The sequence below is a fragment of the Clupea harengus genome, chromosome 8, assembly GCF_900700415.2.
Source record: "Clupea harengus chromosome 8, Ch_v2.0.2, whole genome shotgun sequence".
NCBI classification, from domain to species: domain Eukaryota; kingdom Metazoa; phylum Chordata; class Actinopteri; order Clupeiformes; family Clupeidae; genus Clupea; species Clupea harengus.
In genome coordinates, this window is record NC_045159.1 from 26437733 (window position 1) to 26458995 (window position 21263).

A 21263-nucleotide genomic window follows, 5' to 3' on the forward strand; every position below is an offset into this window, starting at 1 on the left:
GTTACAAGGGAACATTTAGCCTATGTTTGTCAACACTTATATGTATGACATCTAAACAAAATGTTAATGACCTCTATCAGAATTAAAATAGGCAACAGATATTGTGGGTGTAAAAAACAAACTAAGAGAAAAAATACTATAGTTATCACTGGTATTGGAGAACTCTCATCATACAACTTTTCCCTTCAAAATGAAATTCCACTTAGCATGACAGCAAAGTTTTAATATATTCCTTATTAGTGTATGCAGATATAATCCTTCCAAAGCTAGCCAGGTCTGGGATGAACAAATGCGAGATTAATGTGTAACAGAAGACAACAGACTGTAACACTCTAAAATGTGCAGGTGCCAAAGGCTGCAATTAAAATACCCAGCTATAGAACAAAGATAAAGTAGCTAAAAGTAGATAGAGGCATTGGGAGATCATAATATGCATATATGTATATGACTCATTATGCATCTTTTTTATGTCCTTGTTTTTATTGGCATGGTAATTGATGATGCTGCCTTAGTTACATGTCTCTTGTATGGTCTCCTCCATAGACACTTTCATCACTATATGCAATATAGAGGAAAAAGTCCTCTTCGTGATGCTCCTGAAACACAAAGAAGAGAGAATCACAGAGAGAAAAAAAAGTAAGGCTGGTATGTTGACAACCATACTCACTCATACACACACACACAGTATAGAGCGAGCGAGAGAGAGAGAGAGAGAGAGAGAGAGAGAGAGAAAGAAAGAAAGAAAGAAAGAAAGAAAGAACATGTGTACCTGATAGAGTTGCCCCATGGTTGCGGATGTTGGAGGAATGACATTGTTGACGAAGAAGAAAAGGGCATCCTCAGCCCTAAGGTGAATTCTTTTCCTGATCAGGAAGTAGAACTGTCCCACTTCAAAGATGATTTAAAAAGATCATTATTAGACCATATTTTACCAATCAGATTATTGAAAACAAAATGCATGGTGTTCCATTTATATCATTGTATGTATCAATATAATTGTATTATTTACAAGTATATATATAATATTATAATAAAATGAGTGGTTCCTATGAGGTTCACATAGCTATTCTAAGAGATGGCATAAAGATAAGAGTATTGTAAGCCTATACAGCAGGTTATTAGGGCCTATACGATAAGGTAAGAAATATGAAGAATGACATCATAAACATAATAACCTGTTAGGTCTGACGGTACAAGATACTTCTTTTTGTCAAGATCCCCGATCCTGGCCTTAGGAGCTTTCTCCACAATCACCTGGAAGAAGACACAGGTTTAGTAGAACGAAGGAATTAGTTATGATATGGAACTAAGTCATTTGAAACAGAATTAACTTCCTCTGTGTTAGACAAGGTGATGTTACTATCTTACTAGCTGTCTCTCATTATCCCATTTCATACAAATGATAGATATCTTTGTAAAAACCTAGGTCTAATTCAAGATTTTCAGTTGTCACACTGGAAACAGATATATTCATTATAAAAACCTAACGAGACCTTTGAAAGTGCAAGATCTAATGGAAAGCATGCCTCCGTTTTGTGGACTGCATTGCTAATTGGGCCATGACACTGATTTACAAAAAGCATCCTCTCTGATCTGTTCAATCAGTCCCCGACCAAGTCCGCTGTACCTGCGGGTCTTAAGACTTCTGTCATCATTCCAGTTCCAAAACAGTAGAAGATCTCCTGCCTGAACTACAGACCAGTCGCCCTCACTTCTGTAGTCATGAAGTGTTTTGAGGGGCTTTTACTTCAGCACCTTCAGCAACCTAACAGGTCTGTAGATGATGCCATCAACTTAGCTCTGCTTTTAACACCATCATCCCTGACCTTCTTCTGGACAAACTCTGGCAGCTCAATAGGGACCCATCTCTCTGCTCCTGCAACTTCTGGTCTAACAGGAAACAGTACGTCAGGGTGGGTGACCACATTTCTGACCCTCTCTGCCTCAGCACTGGTGCTTCTCTCCCCTACTAAACTCTCTTTACACTAATGACTGCACTTCTAACAATGACTCTGGTCCAGTTCTACACTGCCATAATAGTGTCCACCATCACATCCTCCACCACTCAGCTCTGCATCTTTGCACACAAAGCGTAGGCTGTTTCTTTCTTATGAGGGAAAAGGTAGGGATAATCGTGGCTCCTCACACACTGGTCATTCTCTCTTCAAGCGCTTTTAATCTCAGCGGAGACCCAGAGTGAGAGCCCTAATGACTCGAACCAACCGCCATCGCCTCTATTCTTTCCTCAGGCTTGTGTATTGTCTATTTATTTTATCTTTTGATATAGGAGCCTATATCTCTTTTAATCTCTATTTTAATATGTATCACTTGACCTAATTGTATGTTATAATCAGTGACACCTACACCAAGAGAAATTCCGTGTACTCCCAGTACTTGGCGAATACAATATTAGCCTAACTTTGTAGAGATACATCTAATAGCAGCCTAATCATCACATGAGTAAATTTGATGCCAACCTGTCAGCACTTCAAATGAGTTATAATATTATTTACAAGTTAGCTTGTGACATAAATTAGCAAACTTGCAAGATTTGATCATTGCTTTAGTCGTTGTGTCAATCTGACGTTACACGAGTTAGTTAGCTCGCTAGTTTTAGACAAACTACGAGATGGGTTAATCAGGAATAAAGACAGTGTGTTCCCCATTCAATAGAGTTCATTGCAGTATCTGTTGTTTTCCATTAAAATGTGGTGAACATCACACGACCAAGGCTGGTTTACTTGTCAATTCGCGTTAAATGGTAAATCTGACGGATTTTTAAAATGGTTCTCACGGAAAATTGATATATTCTATTAATTTATCACAAACCATGTCGTTAATTTGATTCATTTTCATCGCTTGACACCCCTACTTTAAAAATGTAAATATCGTTAGCTAGTTGGGCATAACCAAATAGGAAATGAAAGTAGCCTACTTACTGGCACTCTGTCTGGATACTTCTTCCTTATTTTTTCGCCCTCCGATCGTCTCTTCTCAAAAGAGTGTTCTTCTTTATACATAAACTTCATGGTCAGCGACGGAAATACCTTAATCTCGATCTTGGAAATTTAAATTCTTCTCCGTTTAAGGTTCACGACCAGCTAACTAGGCGTATGTTTACAGTCGTGAGCTGGATTTTGACTGTGACGAATGCGGAAGAGTTCCAAACAACACGGAAGGTCAGCCAGATAAAAAAAAATGATTACTTTAGGATGACGTTAGAAGGCAGAACAGCACCAATCAGTTATTGCACTGAACTCACAAACCATCGGCCTAGTAGGGTATGATAATTCAATTAGCTAGATACACTATGATACTACCACAGACCCCAAACACTAACCAATTTTACTGTAGCCTAACCCCGCCCCGTTGTTTATGCTAATCCAATGAGAACGCGTTCTGTAGGCACAGCTGTACCCTACAAATAAATGCACCCCCGTGCCCTGAAAATGTTTTTTTTACATTGCACAAATCGTATAAATTAAATTAAATTAAATTAAATTAAATTAAATTAAATGTTTAATTTAATTTCAGCGAAAACTATTATCATGATTTTCATCATGAGGCAGCAATCCTTTATTACAAATTACAGGTTTGCATGGCTTGGGGAGTAACGGAATACATGGAACTGCGTTAGGATAAAAAAAAAGGTAACTGTATTCCGGTACATACTATCATCCACGTGCGCACTTTAGAACACGTCACGAGAAGACAACAGAGAAAACTACAAGTCCATATGATGACCTCGAGTTCAAAAAATGCTTTTCCTGGCTAGAAATATCGACACTATTTTGTCCTCAAAGCTAAAAGTGGGAAGAACATAACAGTGCAGTGCACCTTAGGGCTCCCCGCGGTAAAAATACTGTCGTTATCTAAGGACTCCACGTCAAATTTTATGAAGCAAGCTCAACACTGGTAACGTCTACACAGACATCCAGTTAGGTTAAAGTTGGTTAGCCAACCTGTTAATATTGCTTGCCTACTAACGTAATGAAAAAGGGGGGACTGTGATAACTGGGATGATCGTGTGTGGATAAAACACAAGGCCCCTTACCGAAATATGTTGAAGTTTCAGCGTGAAGTGTGATTAACATCTGTTTATTAACAAAGCAAGTTTGGCTACATGTAAGTTAAATTAAACAGTTACCGCCACTATCACTTATACATTACAACATTCAAACAGCATATTTAAACTATACTAGCTGCTATACTATATTATTCTGTAGATCCGCCCTATATTTCAATTTGGAACCATGTAGGCCTACTGTCAGTATTTACTTTAAGGGTTTCTTCTCTTTGACAGTTCAAAAAGTGGACACTTGATTCATTAAAAATACTGTGGATGTTCTAAATCTGTGTTGTAACCGAAAAAGAACATATTTTCTTTCTTCTAAAAGAAGCTGATTTTATTTCTGAATAGCCTATGCTCTGTAAACTGTGGTGTTGTGCACTTTCAGTGTAGGTCTCTAGGCTGAATTTGCATAATGACAAGCAGATTTTTCTTTCAAAAACACTGAGCAGAGGGGGGGTTTCATTCTTAAAACTTGGTTTCCTCATTTTTTTTTCTAAGGTTACATTGTGCTGTTGATTTACAGAATATGCTTAAGTAAAAGCCATGTTATTGATGTCTCTTTTCTGTTGTCTTCATTTGCACATTTGGCATTGAGGTATTCCAAAAGTCACGGAAAGTAATCAAGTTACATTACTTTAATATTGTGATACTTGGATTAGGTTACCGAATACAATTTTTAACAGGTAATCAGTAATTGATTGGATTGCATTTTTAAAGTAATCCTCCCAACCCTGCGGTTTGTAATTTTGATCTCATCACTTAGTTTTGTATGAAGCAAACTAGATAACTGGTCTGATTCTGCAGTGTTTTTAATCACTGAGGAGGCGTTATTGCTTCAGGATGTGAAGGAAGCTTTCTGTTGGAGAAAAAAAATGCCAAGAAAAGAAGATCTAGAGGCACCTCTACTCCACACCTATTCAATGGTGTTGTACTGATCATTGCAGCAATCCAATCAGATGTCAGACACCAAAATATTTTGAGTCAATAAAGGTACAGTCTGCGATTCTAATCCAATACATTGTCACAATCAGGTCCTCTAGCTGTGTGTGCTCAAGAAAATCTCTGCACTCTACCAGCCAATCAACAGGTTGCCTCAAGAACAAGGCAGGGATGGATGTAATTTGATTGGCTGTTGAGTTTAAACATCAACAACCTTTTGCCAGAATTGAGAACCTTTAGGTCAAAATGTTGCCTACAGACATTTCACTCCCTCTTCCCCCCACCACAAAAAACTGTGCCATCAAAAAAAGAGTGGATAGATGTTGTATGGCAAACGCACAAAAGTGGGCCTGCAGGCACGTGCATTAAGTGGCTAGCTGACCCACATTGTAAATGGGTCAGCTGAAGGACAGACAGGTAAAAACAAGGCAGTCAAAAGGCACTGGGTAGGGTACAGGGCTGTGATTGACACTGATGAAACAAAAATGCTATTTGCATTTTGGGTATGTTTACCTCAATTTTAACGTTCTAAGGTTTTCTTCAGGACAAACCCATGGATATACATTTGACTGGTACTGCCTACCTGTCACAGTGCATAGATTTATTAAATACTTCAACTCAAAAATTGTATTCTTTTATTTATTCATTTTTTGGTTGATTTCTGGGGAGAGAACAGAAATCCTTTACCACAGTAAAAATAGTCTTTATGTTTTTCCACTTACAAATTATTACAATTCTTCTTAGATTCTGCCAAAGCGAGTTCTCAATAAAAATCAATATCATAAGATAAATAGTTGATATTGCTCATAACTCATCCATTGAGATTTGAACCACAGCTCATTACTATGGACAAAAAGAAAATCAAAATTTAAAAATACTTAATGGTTCATCACTTTCCAGTGATGGGGACCAATGACATGACTCTACCTGAGCATGGCGGTCAGCGAGAGGCTGAGGACAGGAAAGGATCAGCACTGGGGAAGGTGTAAAACTTGGACTTATAAAGATCAGGGGTGAAATAAGTGCTGAACAGGTAAACCCTGATAGTGACAGGGGACCGACTTGCCACGGTTGTTTCTTCTGTATTAAAAAAAAGAAACTAAAAAAATGCTGTAACACAAGCACTCTCGCACAAATACTCAACATGCACACTCAGAATCCCATGACTGTAAGGCAAAGTTTCCATTTTGGACAATAGAAAAAAAAAAACATAAACGCAGGCCTCTATGCCCCAGTGGTAAGAGTCCATAAGTGTCTCTAAAAATCGTTATCCTCCATCTTCCTCAAACTCTTTGCACTCCACTACCTCAGCAGAAGTGGTATGGAGATGAAGGGCTGATGGCTTCAGTAGTGGATGGAGGGCTTAAGGGGCTAACGAATGGCAGCAAGAGGCATTTCACAAAACCTAAGTCGGGGCTCGGAGAGAAGGCTGGCCCCAGTGGACGAAATCACCACAGTCGATGCTGGTGTAGGTTTCGACTGAGGACGGATCGGACATCCGATGTAAACCTGAAGAGAACAATATGTGGGAAATATGGTCAAAATTCCGAATGTATATTCCTTCCTCAAGAGGAACTTGGATATGCTTTCATGTCTCCACGAGAAGAAAACTGACAGAAGTGTCTACACATGCAAAGGATGAGATGATACTTACCGTAGCGCATCCAACATCGGCAACAAATTTAAAAGTGCTGTGTCACTAGGGTCACTGAACCATGATTTGATTGGTATTGCATTGTCTGCGAAGAGAAAGGTGCTGCATTCAATATGGTGTTGAAAGAATCACATTCAAATCATTATGCTGCTCCACAGGGCGGTGTGTGTCAGTTTTTTTTTTACTGATTGTTAGTGGACGATATCATATACATAGACTTCACAAAACCACATGAAACTTGGCATGATTGACATGGCTGATACAGAATATGAGGTTTGTGTCCCTAGCTGGTGTGCCCCTTCTTTGTAGCGCCCCCTGGAGTAGGCTCAAAGCACTTTTTGGGCAATAGCTCAACAACTGTTTCACCAAAAATGACCAATAATGTTGGCCTCTAGGAGGTGCATCACCCTAGCTCATTATGATTCATTTGGTGAAGTAGGGCACCCTAGTCAATAATGTTCAATTGCAAAAATCTAGCGCTTCACTAGCTATGTTTTGAACACCAAATTTGGGGATTTCCGTCCATAGGGGGCACTGCAACAGACACATTTCAATATCTCAAGAACAGCTTAAGCTGTAGTTTTAAAAATGTGATATCTTGGCAACGCCTCCGGGCAGCTATTTAGAGCTAACAAAATCAGGCTCCTACCTAAATTAATGGGGAGAGATCCATAACTCCATATAGGATGGCCAACTGCTCAAACAAGGCTAAAAAAAGACTTTTACTATTGACTTGCTCACTGCGCACACGCCAAATTTCGCAGCATGGCTATTACGATGGCAACAGTGGAAATAAACAGAATGTGCAGGGGAGGCGAAACATAAGTTGTGCTACATTTTCTCACATCTCCTAAAGTTCAATTTTGGCTGGCTCAACAAAATAGTTACCTTTGGCCAATCAAAATTAAGCTGCGAATACATGCTTGTGTGAATGGTCAATCTTAATGGACTTTTGAAGGCTCATTAATAATGGCATATAGAAGCTTTTGACCCAATTTCAAACAAATCGTTCTTAAGATGTCACTACAAGTTACACCATGTTTTCCTCTGTTCCTCTGACATGGTTTTGTCCATCTTCAAATTTCATAAAAAAAAAAAAATCATTCAATAAGGGCAGTTTACACATTGCTCTTGGAGCCTGACGATTGCGGCTTGTGGTAATTTTTTTCATTTATGATAATACATAGCCCTGTCCTGTGTGGTAATATAGTGTTATATGGGATCATTTTAGTGACAAAAAGATTTACAAATACCCCATGATTTGCAAACAAATACAAAGCACACCTCTAAAACAAACACAATGGGCCTCATTCCCCGTGGGCCATCTTGTGGTTTTTTTGAGGAATCGCATTAAAGAAAACTCTCCGTGTTAGAAGTGTTAATGAATTTGTGAGAAATCGTTGGTGATTGCGTTCACATCAACTCTACCGACATCCTCGGATTAAAATAATTATAATAATAATAATTACGAGAATATTTGTATCATTAACAATTACGTTTCACATGTAAAGTCATGATTCTACGAGTCACCGTGATGTCATAAAATAAATAAAAGGACTACACCAGAATGCTGCGCTCGTCTAGTGAGCTGCCTAGCACTACCAGAGCAGGGGCGTCCCTCTCTACCTTTAAGAAGCTTTTGAAGACCCAACTCTTCAGAGAGCACCTCCCTTCCTAACTGGCACTTCGACTAGTGCTTAATTTGCACTTACAGCAGTTACATTCCTGCACTTCGTTTTTATTTTCTATTTCGTTTTTCTATTTCTTATGTAAAGTAGTATTTATTGTTACACTAGGTCTCTATTGCTCGTAGCTTGATTGTTCTCTCCCTTGTACGTCGCTTTGGACAAAAGCGTCTGCTAAATTACTAAATGTAAATGTACACGAATAAATAAATAAGCACTAAACTCAATCACGTTGATATAGCTATAGTGGAATAAAATGGACACATCTACATCCTGCAACGGTCCACCTCTGCACCGTTGAAGTTAGATCTGCGTTTACTGTGCTCGCTTTCCGCTTTGACATGACTCGTTTACGAGTTGCTTTCGTGTAGATTCGGTCGATTCCGACTGCACACGTCACTACGGTTGCGTGCCCTTATAAGGAGCTGGCGGGGCGCGTATGTATGCAAATTCAGGAGCACGAGAACGCGCTTTCAATTTAAGAAATCTCTTCCGGTGCAGCACAGCTCAGAACACTTCTGCTGCGTAGGAACACATTTTCAAGCGTTCATGAATTTGTCGGATGTCTTTTTCTTACATTGTTTTTCCGAAGCCCGTAAGAAACATTTCAAAAGAAACTTCAGAAAATGTTTGAGAATGAGGCCCAATGTGTTTTGAAAATGCAACACACGTTTATCAAAAAATACTATATGTCTTGCCAAATAAATGCTACTCACACAATAAAGTTTCAGTTCAGTTTGAACTACTTGTTAAGGCAAAATATTCTATCTTCTTGTCAACGTATTAATGCTTGGCTCACATTGTTGCGTTGGAATGCGTTGTATTCAGTTGGTTGCAAAATTAAACCTCTCTGCTAGATGCCACTAAATCCTACACAGTGCACCTTCCAGGTTGAAGTATTTTTCTAGCAAGTTCTAGGGACTAAAGGCTGGGTGGCCTTTTGACACGAAGCTACCCATATTGGCATCAGCCTCCTCATATTGGTTTTACCAATACTAGGGTAAATGTTTACCCAACACTTAACCCTATTACGCCTGTTGTACAATATTTGCTATATGGGTTTTTGAGACGTCTACCTCATTGCGATCAATACTTTCCTGAAAAATCTCTTCTATGCAATCTGACATTGTCTTCATGTCTTCTGCCCTCTGGTGGATTATCCATGCACTGTAGGCAGTAGTGGGCCTTTGAATGTTATATTCAAAATGGCTGCCGTCGTGTAGTAACTCACAAGTATTTGGTTACTGTACTGTAAGAATAACATTTATTTACTGTAGTAGTTACAGTAAAGTTACTGTAAGAATAACATTTATTTATATTGTTACTAATAATTCAATAAAAAATATGTTATTGAAGCAACTAATAATTACTTTATAATTTTATATATTTTTTTTTTAAATGTATGTATCAAAGGTATTTAAGGTAAATATATCAAGTATGAAATATGATGCAACAAGTATTTAAGGTAATTTATCTGTAAATCCCTCCATCTCCGTCTTTTTATTGCAATTCATGATGCTGACAGAAAGATCAACTCTAATGACATGAAACATGATATACAGACTCAGGATCCCTTACTGAGGTGGTGCAAAAATGTTGTATCATTTGACCACTGGAGGCGCTGTAATAAGCAAAAACATTTTGTTTGTTTGTTTTTGCCTACAACGCAAAATACAAAAAGCTGTAAAAAGGTTCCTATTTGGAATAAAAAGAACCAACCCACATTAAATATTCCAAATGCAATGGACAATATTTGTTTTTGTTTCTAAAACATTTTTTGTTCTGATCAATACATTGCCTTTAAGGCCTGATGTATCAAATATGATACAAAACAAAGGTCCACTTCAACTTACATTTTTTTTAATTTTCTGGCCCACGTTCAATGTGTCAGTCTTTACAGGGTTTCATTACACACACACACACATATATAAATATAGGCCTGTATTATTCTGTCTTAAAATATTTTTCAATACTGTTTTTATTTCATAGTTTCACTTAATTCTGGCATATTCTCTCACTTTATGTGGCAGTCATCATATGCACCCCTATGCGGTACGTCTAGTTTAACTTTTACATTTTTGATTTTTTCCCCCTGATAATCCCACAAAAGCACTTTTATTCAACAAAGACACTAACCTGGGTGGCTTCGATATGCTCCAGGAGAGTTATCCAGTATCACTATACTGGATAGGTCATTATGCACCACTGACAGGTCCTTAATATAGCTACCTAGATCCAAAGTGCAGTGCTAAAAAGATAGAAGACAAAGTAAGGTCAACAAGAGTTATAACATTGAGCAAGTGTATACAATAGGATGTGATAAACTAGATTAAATGATTGATGTGTTTTTAATTGTCCTTACTTATTATAAAATTCTAGACCTTGCAATAATGCAATAATGGTGAGTATACCTGTCTGTAGTATCTTCGCCTCAGAATGCCCTTGTTATTATCCAATTTATCAGATACTGCTGATCCGTAGATTTCCATACTAGCTGTGAACACAACCAACTCATACCATTGGCTTACCTAAGGACACAGAATCAAGTACTTGTAGTTAACCCTCATTATGGAGCTGGTTTTAAAGGAGTGGTGGTGCATTTTATTTAGCTTGGTTAGGAATGGTGAAAACCAAGAAACCTACATAACAACATACATAATGAACTTCTGATTCCTAAAAACAAGTTATGATTATAACTCAATAGACATGGCTAAGACATTAGTGCCTAAATACCACAAACTTCCATCCATATGAACTATAAACCCCCCACAACCAAATTTGCACATGAGCCAGGACATAAATACATTGAAAAGATACTTACCACTTCTAAAAAGAAGTCAACATGTGGCCTTTTATGCACAAAAAACCTCACTGGATGTTTGTCTATTACCACCTGAGAGCAAGAAATAAGAGGTGAAAAGCAGATTTAGAGACCGAAGACAATTCAGAACATTTGTGTGAGCACTTGTATTCTTATGTGCCAGCTTCTGTTATGTTATGCATGGGCTTTTGGCATAATGCAAAGAAGATTACTCTATTACAAGAGGTCGTAACATCAGCTGGGCTGTTTGGGAACTGATGATGTATTTATCAAATCTTCCAAAATCTAAAACTTGCTTAAACCAAGGATCTACTGGTTCTTGGACTTACACACTGCATATACAAAAGCACAATGTGTGAACCGTATATATATCCTGTCAAAACAAAAACATGAGATGAAGAATGAATCCTACTGTGGTATACATATCTCCCAGCACATAAAAAAATGGTCAGCACACACACACATAGCTATATTCCTACAATCTGTTTATGATTGTGAATAGATACAAAATCAAGAAATAAATGTAAATGTTTATCAAATTCAGTGAATTGCTCCTCACGGTCCTGTAGCTGCCTGTTCAGTGTTTGCAGTAAACAAACCAAAACAACTCTGGTGTTTGTAAACAGACCTGTCCCTGTAAATAAATAATAAACAAAGTGGCTTGGACCGAGCCATAAACAATCCTAGCCTGTCAACGCAAGTGCTTCAGGAGCACAGAAGGTTGGGGTGCAATATGATTGGCTGTTGAGCTCAAATATCAACAACCTTTCCAGAAAACCAAATTGCGGACTGCAACTTTACAGAGCTTCTTTCAGTTATTATACCATCAGACTATGCCACCTTGCATGCTGCCTGCGCCATGTGATATGGAAGTGGGCTTGGGTAGGTCTTGACATTTATTGGTCACTTAAATAGGATTTTGTCAATGTACTAAAATACTCCAACCTTGCAAATATAGCTATGAAAGAACTACTAATGGGCAGTGTGAATTAGTGGATTTGGTGATTCTATATTAAAAGTGGCTCAGTGCAGAACAGCATGCCATACCTTGAGAATAAAGTCTGGTGGCGTGCCAGGTCGGACCGTGGGTCTCAAAACCCCATCGTGGTGTGAGTGGATCAGCGTCTCATCCAGGTCCAGCACCAGAATCTTACGTTTCACAGCATCTGAAGAAACAGCACCAGGCACCAATGGTTGTACACGCCAGGCCAGTATTACAGTATTATGTAGTGATATGCATGTCTAATGATTCTTAGTCATTTAGTTACACTAAAAGCTTTTACTTACTCAGTCTGTTTCTAGACACAGGTGATAGAGGTAATATGTCATAGCGCACTGTTTGATACTGAATTATCTGTGTGAAATAAATAACAAAGAGAACATAAGGTGAATAGATGAATCACAAATTGTATGAGCTCACAATTACAGATGTTAGTTATTTACTTTAAAAAAAAATGATTGAAAAATATCAGGTCCACCCAACAACAAGCCCTCCTAAGTTCTCCAGACCCGTATTTCCACATGTGTGCATCTCAAATGGCTATGCCATGTTCACAATTTCCCTGTCTGTATTTTAGCCCCTGTTGACCTCAGGAAGTGTGAACATGTGTCCATATTACTGTTCATTTCAGGACTTTTCTTCCTTTTATTCTTTCTCTTTGTCAGTGTTAGGTATCAGTGCCAAGTACAGAATGAAGTACTGTGTGCAAAGGACATCCTTATCCCGCCCCCCAACCACCATCCCTAACTGACACTATTTATAGCCCCTCCCACAGCTGTCAGCTGTCAAAAGATGTCAAACATGGAGCTGTAGATCAGGGTGACTTCAGTAGTCATGAGTATCCTGTGGGCCCCCTTCACACTTGCTGACATACACAAATAATCATAAAACACACCTTCACATGGCCATAGGTATGCTCTCCTTGAAACATGCATACAACAAATAACCCAACCACATTTGTTATGAGCTGTAAACGATATCAGCTTCACAGTTCCTATAGGAAATGTGACACTTCTGCACACAAGCCTCCAATTACAACATTTTCCGGTCAATGTTATGTTTCACCCTCTTGGACAGCCCACACAACAAATCAATTAGTAGGGATTAGAGTGTTTACACTTGGCAGAACTACAAGATATCCCCACAGTTCAGGTCATTACATAAAAAAAAAAACATTTGAAGGTCATAATGGACTGTTTGTCCCACCAGACCTATAAAATAAATCATGCCTAGCATGAGGTCTATGTCAGCTAACTATGCTGATAAATGAACATGGCCCAAAATATATTTCATGCACAAAACCCTAACTGGGGTACTTTAACTATCTGGAGGTTTAGCACACAAAATTCACACAAGCTTTAAAACCATTGACTGTAAAAACAAGAGTAAAATTGTAACACTTTCATGTTTTCATTTACCTCTATTTAATGGCCATACAAAACAACTGCACATACTCTTTTTCAATCTGAACTTGGTATTAGCAGGTCAAAAGTCTAGGGTTCAACGAAGTGAGACCCTGTATAAGCATCATAAACATTTGCATTGCCTAACTGTTTCTCTTCACCATGTGACTAACAAATTACATCTACTCCAATGACTACAAACTGTGGGTCTGGCTACGTTTGTACACAGTAATTAACAACACTTTTTGGAGCTAGTCAGAAGTGCATAGAGTAATGCTTACTTTGTAGGTAAGTACTGATATATAGGGGCCTATTAAAATGGCATAAAATCACTCTCATGTCTTCTGCAATTCTTTCTATTAGATTCAGAAACAAAATTCAGAAAGTTCATAAGTATACTAGATGAACAACACAGAAGGTACAGTATAGGCTAAACACCATAATGTTACTTGTGCGAATACAGGCAATTAGTTACTGTAACAAAGTAACGGATACTAACCGTTCTTAAGTGCTTCCTGAGTATGTACAAAATGAATCCCCATATTCTGGACGCCACTCCAAGAAAACTCCTTATCCCAAGTAAACACTGACGAGTTTTCAGCATGTTGATACGTAAAGATCGACGCAGTAAGTCTCCAAACGTATGTTATAATAATGTGAAATTGGTCCACAAACTTGGAAGTCCAGATCCAAACGACTTTGATAAAACTGAGTCCAGCTTCAGCTAGCTACAATAGTAGCCAGCTAAAAGCTAGCAACTTCCCTCCAGAACCCTACTCGTAAGTCGGCTCTTTATATCTCTATATATTACAGTTATAACCCCGTTATTGGGTCAACCTGTATTCACCTTGGAGTCCTCTTACTACAACAATAAACGTTACACCTAAGACAAAATAAAAGCCCCGACTAAACGGGCAAAAGCTCTAAGCTGGTTTTGTCAAGAAGACATTTCTTAGCGTTCACGAATAACCTGTAGCAAGACTATCTTGTAGAGTCTGGCGTGAAGGTTTTCGGATAATACCTAGCTAAGTTGCTATTTCAATTCAAACCTGTAGTACGCATTGCCAAGTCCACTTATTATTGTACCCTTGAATATCAGAATATTTGAGACCATTTACAGAACACGCAGAAAGTCACTGTGGACGCCATCAAAATAGCTTCCGAGCAAATCCGGAACCGTAATGAGGGCCGCCATCAGTCTACTAAATCGTCACTTCCGTGAAAGTCCCGGCTATAGATGAAACCGGTCCCTGTCCTCGCCGCAGTGGATTTGAAAAATAGAATAGACATACAGACGTACAGTGGTAAGTACAGAGACATTATAGCAGGATATAAAGACGCTCTCAGACAGTAAAGTTTGCAACATATATTGTCTGAAAAAGTATTCAAAAAATGTGACAAAACAAGACCCATCTGTCAAAGTTCCCATTAAGGCTATCAATGAGGAAATACACCAGAAATTCCCTATTCTAGACATTTTGTCACATCATGTTTGTCTGCAGCACGAGGCTTTTCGTTTTGTTGTTGATAAATATATATATTATTAGTTTGATACTGGTATTACAAAGCCTACCATATTAAACATCTTTGCCGCTTAAACAAGATCGTAATAGTCACAACACGTGGTCGCTGGCGACTACACACAGTGTGACGTCAGCAGGAATTCCACGCCTCTAACTTCTCATAGTCGCGCGCTGTCCAAAGTGTAGCTAGATGATTAGCCAGGTTAGGAAGTTTTGGTGAAACGTTGAGAGATTGAGGACTTGTTTCTTCTTTTCAAAATTGCATGTACTTTAGCTGTTTCTGCTGTTTTTTTTTCGTAAAGAGCTCGACGATTGTTGAGTTAACGTTAAAATAGCTAGTGACAACTTGGATAGTTGGCTAACGTTACTCTAGCTTATCGTTTTCTACTTCACACATGCTAGTTTTGAAGGAATCGCATTCAGTTGGCTTTCTAAGAACAATCGAAGATAATTGAGACCCAGGCATTGGACAGGTTTTCAGAGAATTTCACTTAATTTGGTTGGGATGAAGATTTATTGACCGTAGCGGGGCTTTTTGTGGACATTTGTGACAGTCAACAGATCCTTGAACATGCATGGGATAATGGCTGGTCATCAAGGTAACAAAACGTCGAATATGAAAATGATTATGAAGTATTATTCTCTGCTAAGGTTTCTATAACGTTACCTTTTGACGATTCGTCGAGCCATTGCCCGACCGTTGTCTCGGTAGCCAATTTTACGAATGCAAAACAGGGTTCAAATGTGCATCTTCCCTTGGCTAATGTAGCTAGCTAGCTAGGTTGTATGCAAAATAAAAGTAACGTTAACTTAAACGTAACGTTACGTCAAAGTCTGACATGCTGTGTTCCGAATCTTTTGTTAAAGTTAATTATGCTCTATAACTGGCCATATTACAATTATGTAATGTTATGGCAATAGCTTAGTATGCTCTGCTGGCTGTGGCTAGCTTGTTATCGATAGCTAACTGTAACCGTTAATCAGCGAACGTGTATAACATTAACGTTGTTGGTCTAGAACAATTGACTGACTTAGCTGGCCAAATTACTTGTAAATTGGCTTGCAACAGCCTCCTTATAGTCGAGATATAACATTAAGAGCTTAACATAACTTTAAAAACCTTTTTAAATAACATTAGCAAGTTTTGTTCTGTAAGTTCGCTTTATTTGATTTTGAAGAGGTAAGTTACCCAGGTAACGTTAACATTAATTACTCGAGCAATTGTAGTTTTCCCTTATTCGTTGAAGAGTTGTTTCAGCGACCACCACCGTGGTGACATAGGCGTGTCTGACAGGTGAAAAGCTGTATTGTTAAACGTATGTTTAAATTGTATTGTTTTGTCACCGTTAGGTGCAGCCCAGAACTGCAAATCCGAGTCCATCGTGGTGAGTTGATGGCCAAGCAACACATATTCTGTAAACTGGATATCTGGCTAACCCATTATGTCATTGTTGACACATTCTAAACTATTGAGGTGTGCTGTTGATGGCATGTACCAACATAAAAAAATTGTATGATCAAGCTGACAGGAATAAAAAAAATATTAATTGGAAACTATTTCCCCATCAGACTCCAGAGAGAAGAAAAAGGACTGTTGAAGACTTCAACAAATTCTGCAGTTTCGTACTTGCCTATGCTGGATATATGCCCTCACCTACAGAAGTGCGTTGCACACATGTTAGCTTTGACTTTGCACATTCACAACATGAATTCACTCGACATACTGTGGCCAGTATGTTCTGACATGTTAAGCAAAGGTTCACAGGCATACAATAACATTGAGAGAAGGTTTACAGGTTTCTGTTGTAGCAATTGTTTATTGAGTCTTGAATGCGTGTATTTTGCACTAAACAATGTTCAAAGTCATGCTTGGTTTTGTTTCAGGAAAGGCCTTGGTTTTCCAACTCAAAATCTTCCAGCTCAAATGTTCCAGGAGAGAAGGACCATACAGACATGCACACAATCCATACTTTCATCCAGAAGTCTCAAAGCAAAAGGGCTAAGAACAGCTTTTATCAGCACTCGGAAGGCGTTTCAGCGAAAAAGATGCACCTGGATGACCGCACAGAAAATACTGAACAGAAGAGGGACCGAAAACAGATTTCATCGGATACTTTAAGCAAAAATGGAGACAATGATTCTGGTGTTGTGTTTGAAAAAAGGGCACGCATCAAGCACAGCAAGAAATATAAAGAGGCCAAAGCGAGCCTGAAGATCAACGGATCAGTCAAAGTTGAAGGAGACTCCTTTCAGATGGACAATGCCACTGTGTCACGTGGCCTGCAGGAGCAAGACTGTGGTGGTTCCAATGGAATGGAGCTCAAGGATGAGCAGCACAGGGATGCAGATATGAGTTCCAGTGAGGGTGAAACGTGGGTTGCAGATGAGGACATCATGGTGGAGACAGGTAAGTGTCTGTCATGTAAAACTGTCGTGAAGTAATGAAACCCTCGAAAAAACAATGGCATTGATGCTAGATGTATTTCATGTTTAATATACCTGTACAATTAACTGTTGACGTTCCCTACAAAATATTGTGACCAAACTGACTTAAAAAACGAGATCTGAACGGGAAAACCCCCACAGAAATGGGTATATTTTTGGGTGGGATTCATTTCAGTTAACTCTAAATTGTTTTTCAAATTGCAGGTGATGACTCGTGGGCCTTGATCACCTGCTACTGTGGGAAGCCCTTTGCGGGCAGGCCGATGATCGAGTGCAACCAGTGTGGTGTGTGGGTGCACCTGTCATGTGCCAAGATAAAGAAATCCAATGTACCCGACATATTCTACTGCCACAAGTGCAGGAACTACCCACTTGATAGAAAATCCATACCCAAGATGGATCAGTGAAGACAGCATGGACTAAGTAATCTTTGGTTTGATTTAACAGCAGCAGGAGAGAAGGACTGTAACATGAGTTCCTGGGTTTCATTTTTTTAAGGATTGGCCACAATGTTGTGTTATTAAATTGCACCGTGTACCAGTGCATCATGAATGATTTGGAGTATTACCAACGGTGGCAGAACTCTCACACTCAGCAACATTGAGGACATTTCCTTCCTCAATAAATCCTGCCATGTACAGTGTGATCTCAGCGCTGCACGTTTTGCCGTCAGACAGTCGATTGCTTTGGAGTGTGCTATATTCTTTTTTTTCTTTCTTTTCCTTAGTGAATTGTGTGGGTTTTAGTTTGCATTTCAGTATACTGCTTTAGAGAATGTACTTCAGGTATACCTGTACTATGGCCCTATGGAGCTATCTGTCTTATTGAGACAGACATTATATTTTCCTATCCAAGGGATGCATATGTCACAAGAGACAAGTCTAGTGTTGTGATGAATTGATGTATTGAATATTTTGGTATGACCTCCTATGGCAAATCAATGGACAGGGAAGAAACTTTTAAGAAGTGGCAGAAAGGCCAACTTCTTGGTTGGTTCCTCATTAAAAAGGTTGAAATGAAATTGTCCATTAGATGAGAAATTCTTTCAAATGTGTAGATTGCCTTTGTCATTTCTAGTTTCAGTTTGAGAAGTCTGTAAATAAACCCTAGTGGATGGTGATCATTTTGTTTGACAGTATAGCCAAACCAAAGTGAATACAAATGCCTTGTGAATAGCTTTACAGTTGTAAAAGTCCCCTGCCCCCCTGAAAATGTCTTTAAAATTAAATATTGCAGTAATAAAGCAAAGGGAAAAAAAACAATTGGCGTAATGGATGGTTTTTCAGAAAGATTAGGCCTTACCTGGAAAAGTCCATCGCTCCTTGTCCAGCAACATGTCATCGTGTCAGCTCCACAGGGCTGTGTGCTCCCTGTCCAGGAACATGTCATCGTGTCAGCTCCACAGGGCTGTGTGCTGCGTCTGCTCCTGAACACCCTGCTGACTCACGCCTGCACAGCATCATCCAGCTCCAACCTAATCAGGTTTGCTGATGACACTACAGTGGTAGGCTTCGATGATGAATCGCGGAGGTGGACCAACAGGCTGAACGTAGGGAAAACTAAGAGGGTCATCATCGGCTTCAGAAAGATCAGCACCAAACACGCCTCACTGAATGTCACTGCACTCTCCAGGAAGGTCCAGCCGTGTCTCCACTTCCTGTGGCACCTGAAGAAGGTGAGTCCACCACCCCCCCGCACCCATCCTCACTACATTCTACAGATGCACCATAGACATTATGACCAGCTATATCACCGTCTGGCATGGGAACTGCAAGGCCTCTGACCACAAGTCCCTTTAGCGGTTAATGAACACAGCAGGAAAGAGCACAGGAACTGTTCTGCCACCCGTCCAGACCATCAATGTCCCACGCTGCACACGGGAGGCACTCTGCCTGGTGAAGGACCCCACTTCACCATTCCCAAATCCATCACCCTCCAACCCTCTGGCAGAAATCACTGGAGCATTCGTGTTGCCACCACTAGACTGCAACCCTTTTGGTTGTGAGGTTCTTCAACTGCCTAAACACACACAGACCATCCACACACACTACTTTGGACCTTCCTCCTTTTACTCAATAAGCGTCACTTTAAACAAAACATCACATTTAATAAATTGCATACATGCAAACACAATTATTCAACAGCACAATAAAATCATGGTTAAAAAAAGAATATATATCTCTGTCTTGCTAAGAGACAGCTATACCAATGTCTCCACAACTGGGATTGGTAGTGTGTAGTACTAAACCTTATGTTTCATTTTCAGATTCATTAAGCCGGAAAATTAATTTATTCATAAAACAGTGTGTAAAGTATTGACTCCTCCAGCCACAAACATTTGACTTCCACTATATCATTTAGGTGTCTTTAAGTTTGTTTTTAGTATCAGATTGTAATGCAGGACATGTTAGGCATTTGTCCTCTTGGTTCTAGATCACGACTGGCATTGCATTTGATATGTTCCACACACTACACACAACATACAGTAACACCAACTCAGGCTAACCACATACATAATATGGTTCACTGAAGTATTACCAATCATGCAACTAGTGTGGAAAGTTCAAGAATAAATATAAAGAATACAAATTATGAATACTATATTACATTTCTACTAAAATATTCTACTGAAAACTACACACCACCTTTAAGGCATATGTGCACAGGTCAGTGCCATGTTTAGCTTTAAAACCAAACTGGTTATCTGTGAAGTTGATCAACTCATTTCATCTATCCAGCAGAATTATTTCTAGGACTTTTGACCGTATGCTGGCTAAAGCTATGGGCTTGTAGTTATCTAGGCTGCCTGCTTGACCAGCTTTGTCCTTAATGGCTGGCACGAACAGGACAGACAACATTGAGTCTGGTAACAAGCCATGAATCGTAAATCTAGTAAAACAAATAGAGAAAGGATCTCTGCTCATTGCAGCATATTTCAGATGAATAATGATCTGAACCACTTGCTTTATTATCAGGCAGCTTGTTTATAGCTTTACACAGCTCATGGGACATAATCACTTTTGAATCACTACAATATTGTCAGCCTTATAGAGTGCTTCTGAACACAGAATAAGCTTAGCCTTTATGTTGGTGCCAGAATTCCGCAAATTTGTCTGTTCCAGAGATTCCATCTACAGTGAATGGTAGAGATATTTTGGTAGAGATATCTCACTTCTTTCCGAATTTCAATTGTTACTTAGCAGCTTCTTGGCCATGGAGTCAGGTATGTGTCTTATTTCTTTGCTTGTAGTAAGGCTTACTGCCCTCATACAAAGCACTTACGATATCATTATACATAGAGCAGATTCCCATCCCTTCGGTTAACATCATACCGGTATATCATACATCATATATCATACAGGTATGTGTGTACAGTGTTTGGGTATGTTTGTTTATACTACTTTGTCTTTTAAAATATTTATTGTGCTATGTGGGACTGTGGTCCTTGTGAAACGCAATCTCGTTCCCCTGTATGTATGACACGCGTGTATGCGGAAATGACAAGAAAAGCAGACTTCTGAACAGACCACTGAAGTGGGCTACAGGCCGGCCAACCAGGGTGCTGTGGGCGCCCTCTGGTGGTGATTCTGAGTGTTGCGTGCTGATTTTCAGTTTGCCAGAGGGCACATCTCCCTTAATGACCCTTGCTTGCTGATAGATCATGTGGTGGACATGAATAAAATATTTTATAGTCAGTGCAGTGAGACTCTTGACAGCTTGT

General features: G+C 39.2%; 3 protein-coding genes across 7 annotated transcripts; 1 reads left to right on the plus strand and 2 right to left on the minus strand.

Annotated features, from left to right (window-relative positions):
- Positions 1-207: 207 nt before the first annotated feature.
- LOC105906670 (gamma-aminobutyric acid receptor-associated protein) lies at positions 208-3350 on the minus strand. The gene is made up of 4 exons (XM_031572548.2): positions 2940-3350; positions 1176-1254; positions 770-888; positions 208-596 (listed from the first exon to the last, which is right to left on the minus strand). The coding sequence occupies exons 1-4, from the start codon at positions 3027-3029 to the stop codon at positions 513-515; spliced, it is 372 nt and encodes a 123-aa protein (XP_031428408.1). The 5' UTR covers positions 3030-3350; the 3' UTR covers positions 208-512.
- Positions 3351-5626: 2276 nt separating this feature from the next.
- Positions 5627-14740, minus strand: LOC105906669 (CTD nuclear envelope phosphatase 1A). Of its 4 annotated transcripts, XM_012834853.3 has the most exons (8): positions 14074-14738; positions 12459-12525; positions 12219-12337; positions 11172-11243; positions 10762-10878; positions 10487-10598; positions 6666-6750; positions 5627-6520 (listed from the first exon to the last, which is right to left on the minus strand). In XM_012834853.3, the coding sequence occupies exons 1-8, from the start codon at positions 14176-14178 to the stop codon at positions 6460-6462; spliced, it is 738 nt and encodes a 245-aa protein (XP_012690307.1). In that variant the 5' UTR covers positions 14179-14738; the 3' UTR covers positions 5627-6459. The 4 variants fall into 4 exon arrangements, with proteins under 4 accessions (XP_012690307.1, XP_031428413.1, XP_031428411.1 ...); XM_031572553.2 differs by lacking the exons at positions 5627-6520; positions 6666-6750 and adding an exon at positions 8926-9517 and having other exon boundaries at positions 14074-14739; XM_031572551.2 differs by lacking the exons at positions 5627-6520; positions 6666-6750 and adding an exon at positions 9816-9971 and having other exon boundaries at positions 14074-14740.
- Positions 14741-14743: 3 nt separating this feature from the next.
- LOC105906668 (PHD finger protein 23B-like) lies at positions 14744-18792 on the plus strand. 2 transcript variants are annotated; one of them, XM_031572550.1, is made up of 5 exons: positions 14744-14878; positions 16448-16482; positions 16667-16759; positions 16982-17504; positions 17747-18792. In XM_031572550.1, the coding sequence occupies exons 1-5, from the start codon at positions 14812-14814 to the stop codon at positions 17947-17949; spliced, it is 921 nt and encodes a 306-aa protein (XP_031428410.1). In that variant the 5' UTR covers positions 14744-14811; the 3' UTR covers positions 17950-18792. The 2 variants fall into 2 exon arrangements, with proteins under 2 accessions (XP_031428410.1, XP_012690304.1); XM_012834850.3 differs by lacking the exon at positions 14744-14878 and adding an exon at positions 15215-15696.
- Positions 18793-21263: the final 2471 nt, after the last annotated feature.

Excerpts from the sequence above, each read along its gene's own strand:
- LOC105906669 (XM_012834853.3), bottom strand. The coding sequence starts at position 14,178 with ATGCTGAAAACTCGTCAGTGTTTACTTGGGATAAGGAGTTTTCTTGGA. Across the intron at positions 12,526-14,073 it reads TCAGGAAGCACTTAAGAACG|ATAATTCAGTATCAAACAGT; the intron begins GTTAGTATCCGT and ends TATTTCACACAG. Across the intron at positions 11,244-12,218 it reads CACCAGACTTTATTCTCAAG|GTGGTAATAGACAAACATCC; the intron begins GTATGGCATGCT and ends TCTTGCTCTCAG.
- LOC105906670 (XM_031572548.2), bottom strand. The coding sequence starts at position 3,029 with ATGAAGTTTATGTATAAAGAAGAACACTCTTTTGAGAAGAGACGATCG. Across the intron at positions 1,255-2,939 it reads AGTATCCAGACAGAGTGCCA|GTGATTGTGGAGAAAGCTCC; the intron begins GTAAGTAGGCTA and ends GTCTTCTTCCAG. Across the intron at positions 597-769 it reads CCATGGGGCAACTCTATCAG|GAGCATCACGAAGAGGACTT; the intron begins GTACACATGTTC and ends TTTGTGTTTCAG.
- LOC105906668 (XM_031572550.1), top strand. The coding sequence starts at position 14,812 with ATGAAACCGGTCCCTGTCCTCGCCGCAGTGGATTTGAAAAATAGAATA. Across the intron at positions 16,483-16,666 it reads GCAAATCCGAGTCCATCGTG|ACTCCAGAGAGAAGAAAAAG; the intron begins GTGAGTTGATGG and ends TTTCCCCATCAG. Across the intron at positions 17,505-17,746 it reads GGACATCATGGTGGAGACAG|GTGATGACTCGTGGGCCTTG; the intron begins GTAAGTGTCTGT and ends TTCAAATTGCAG.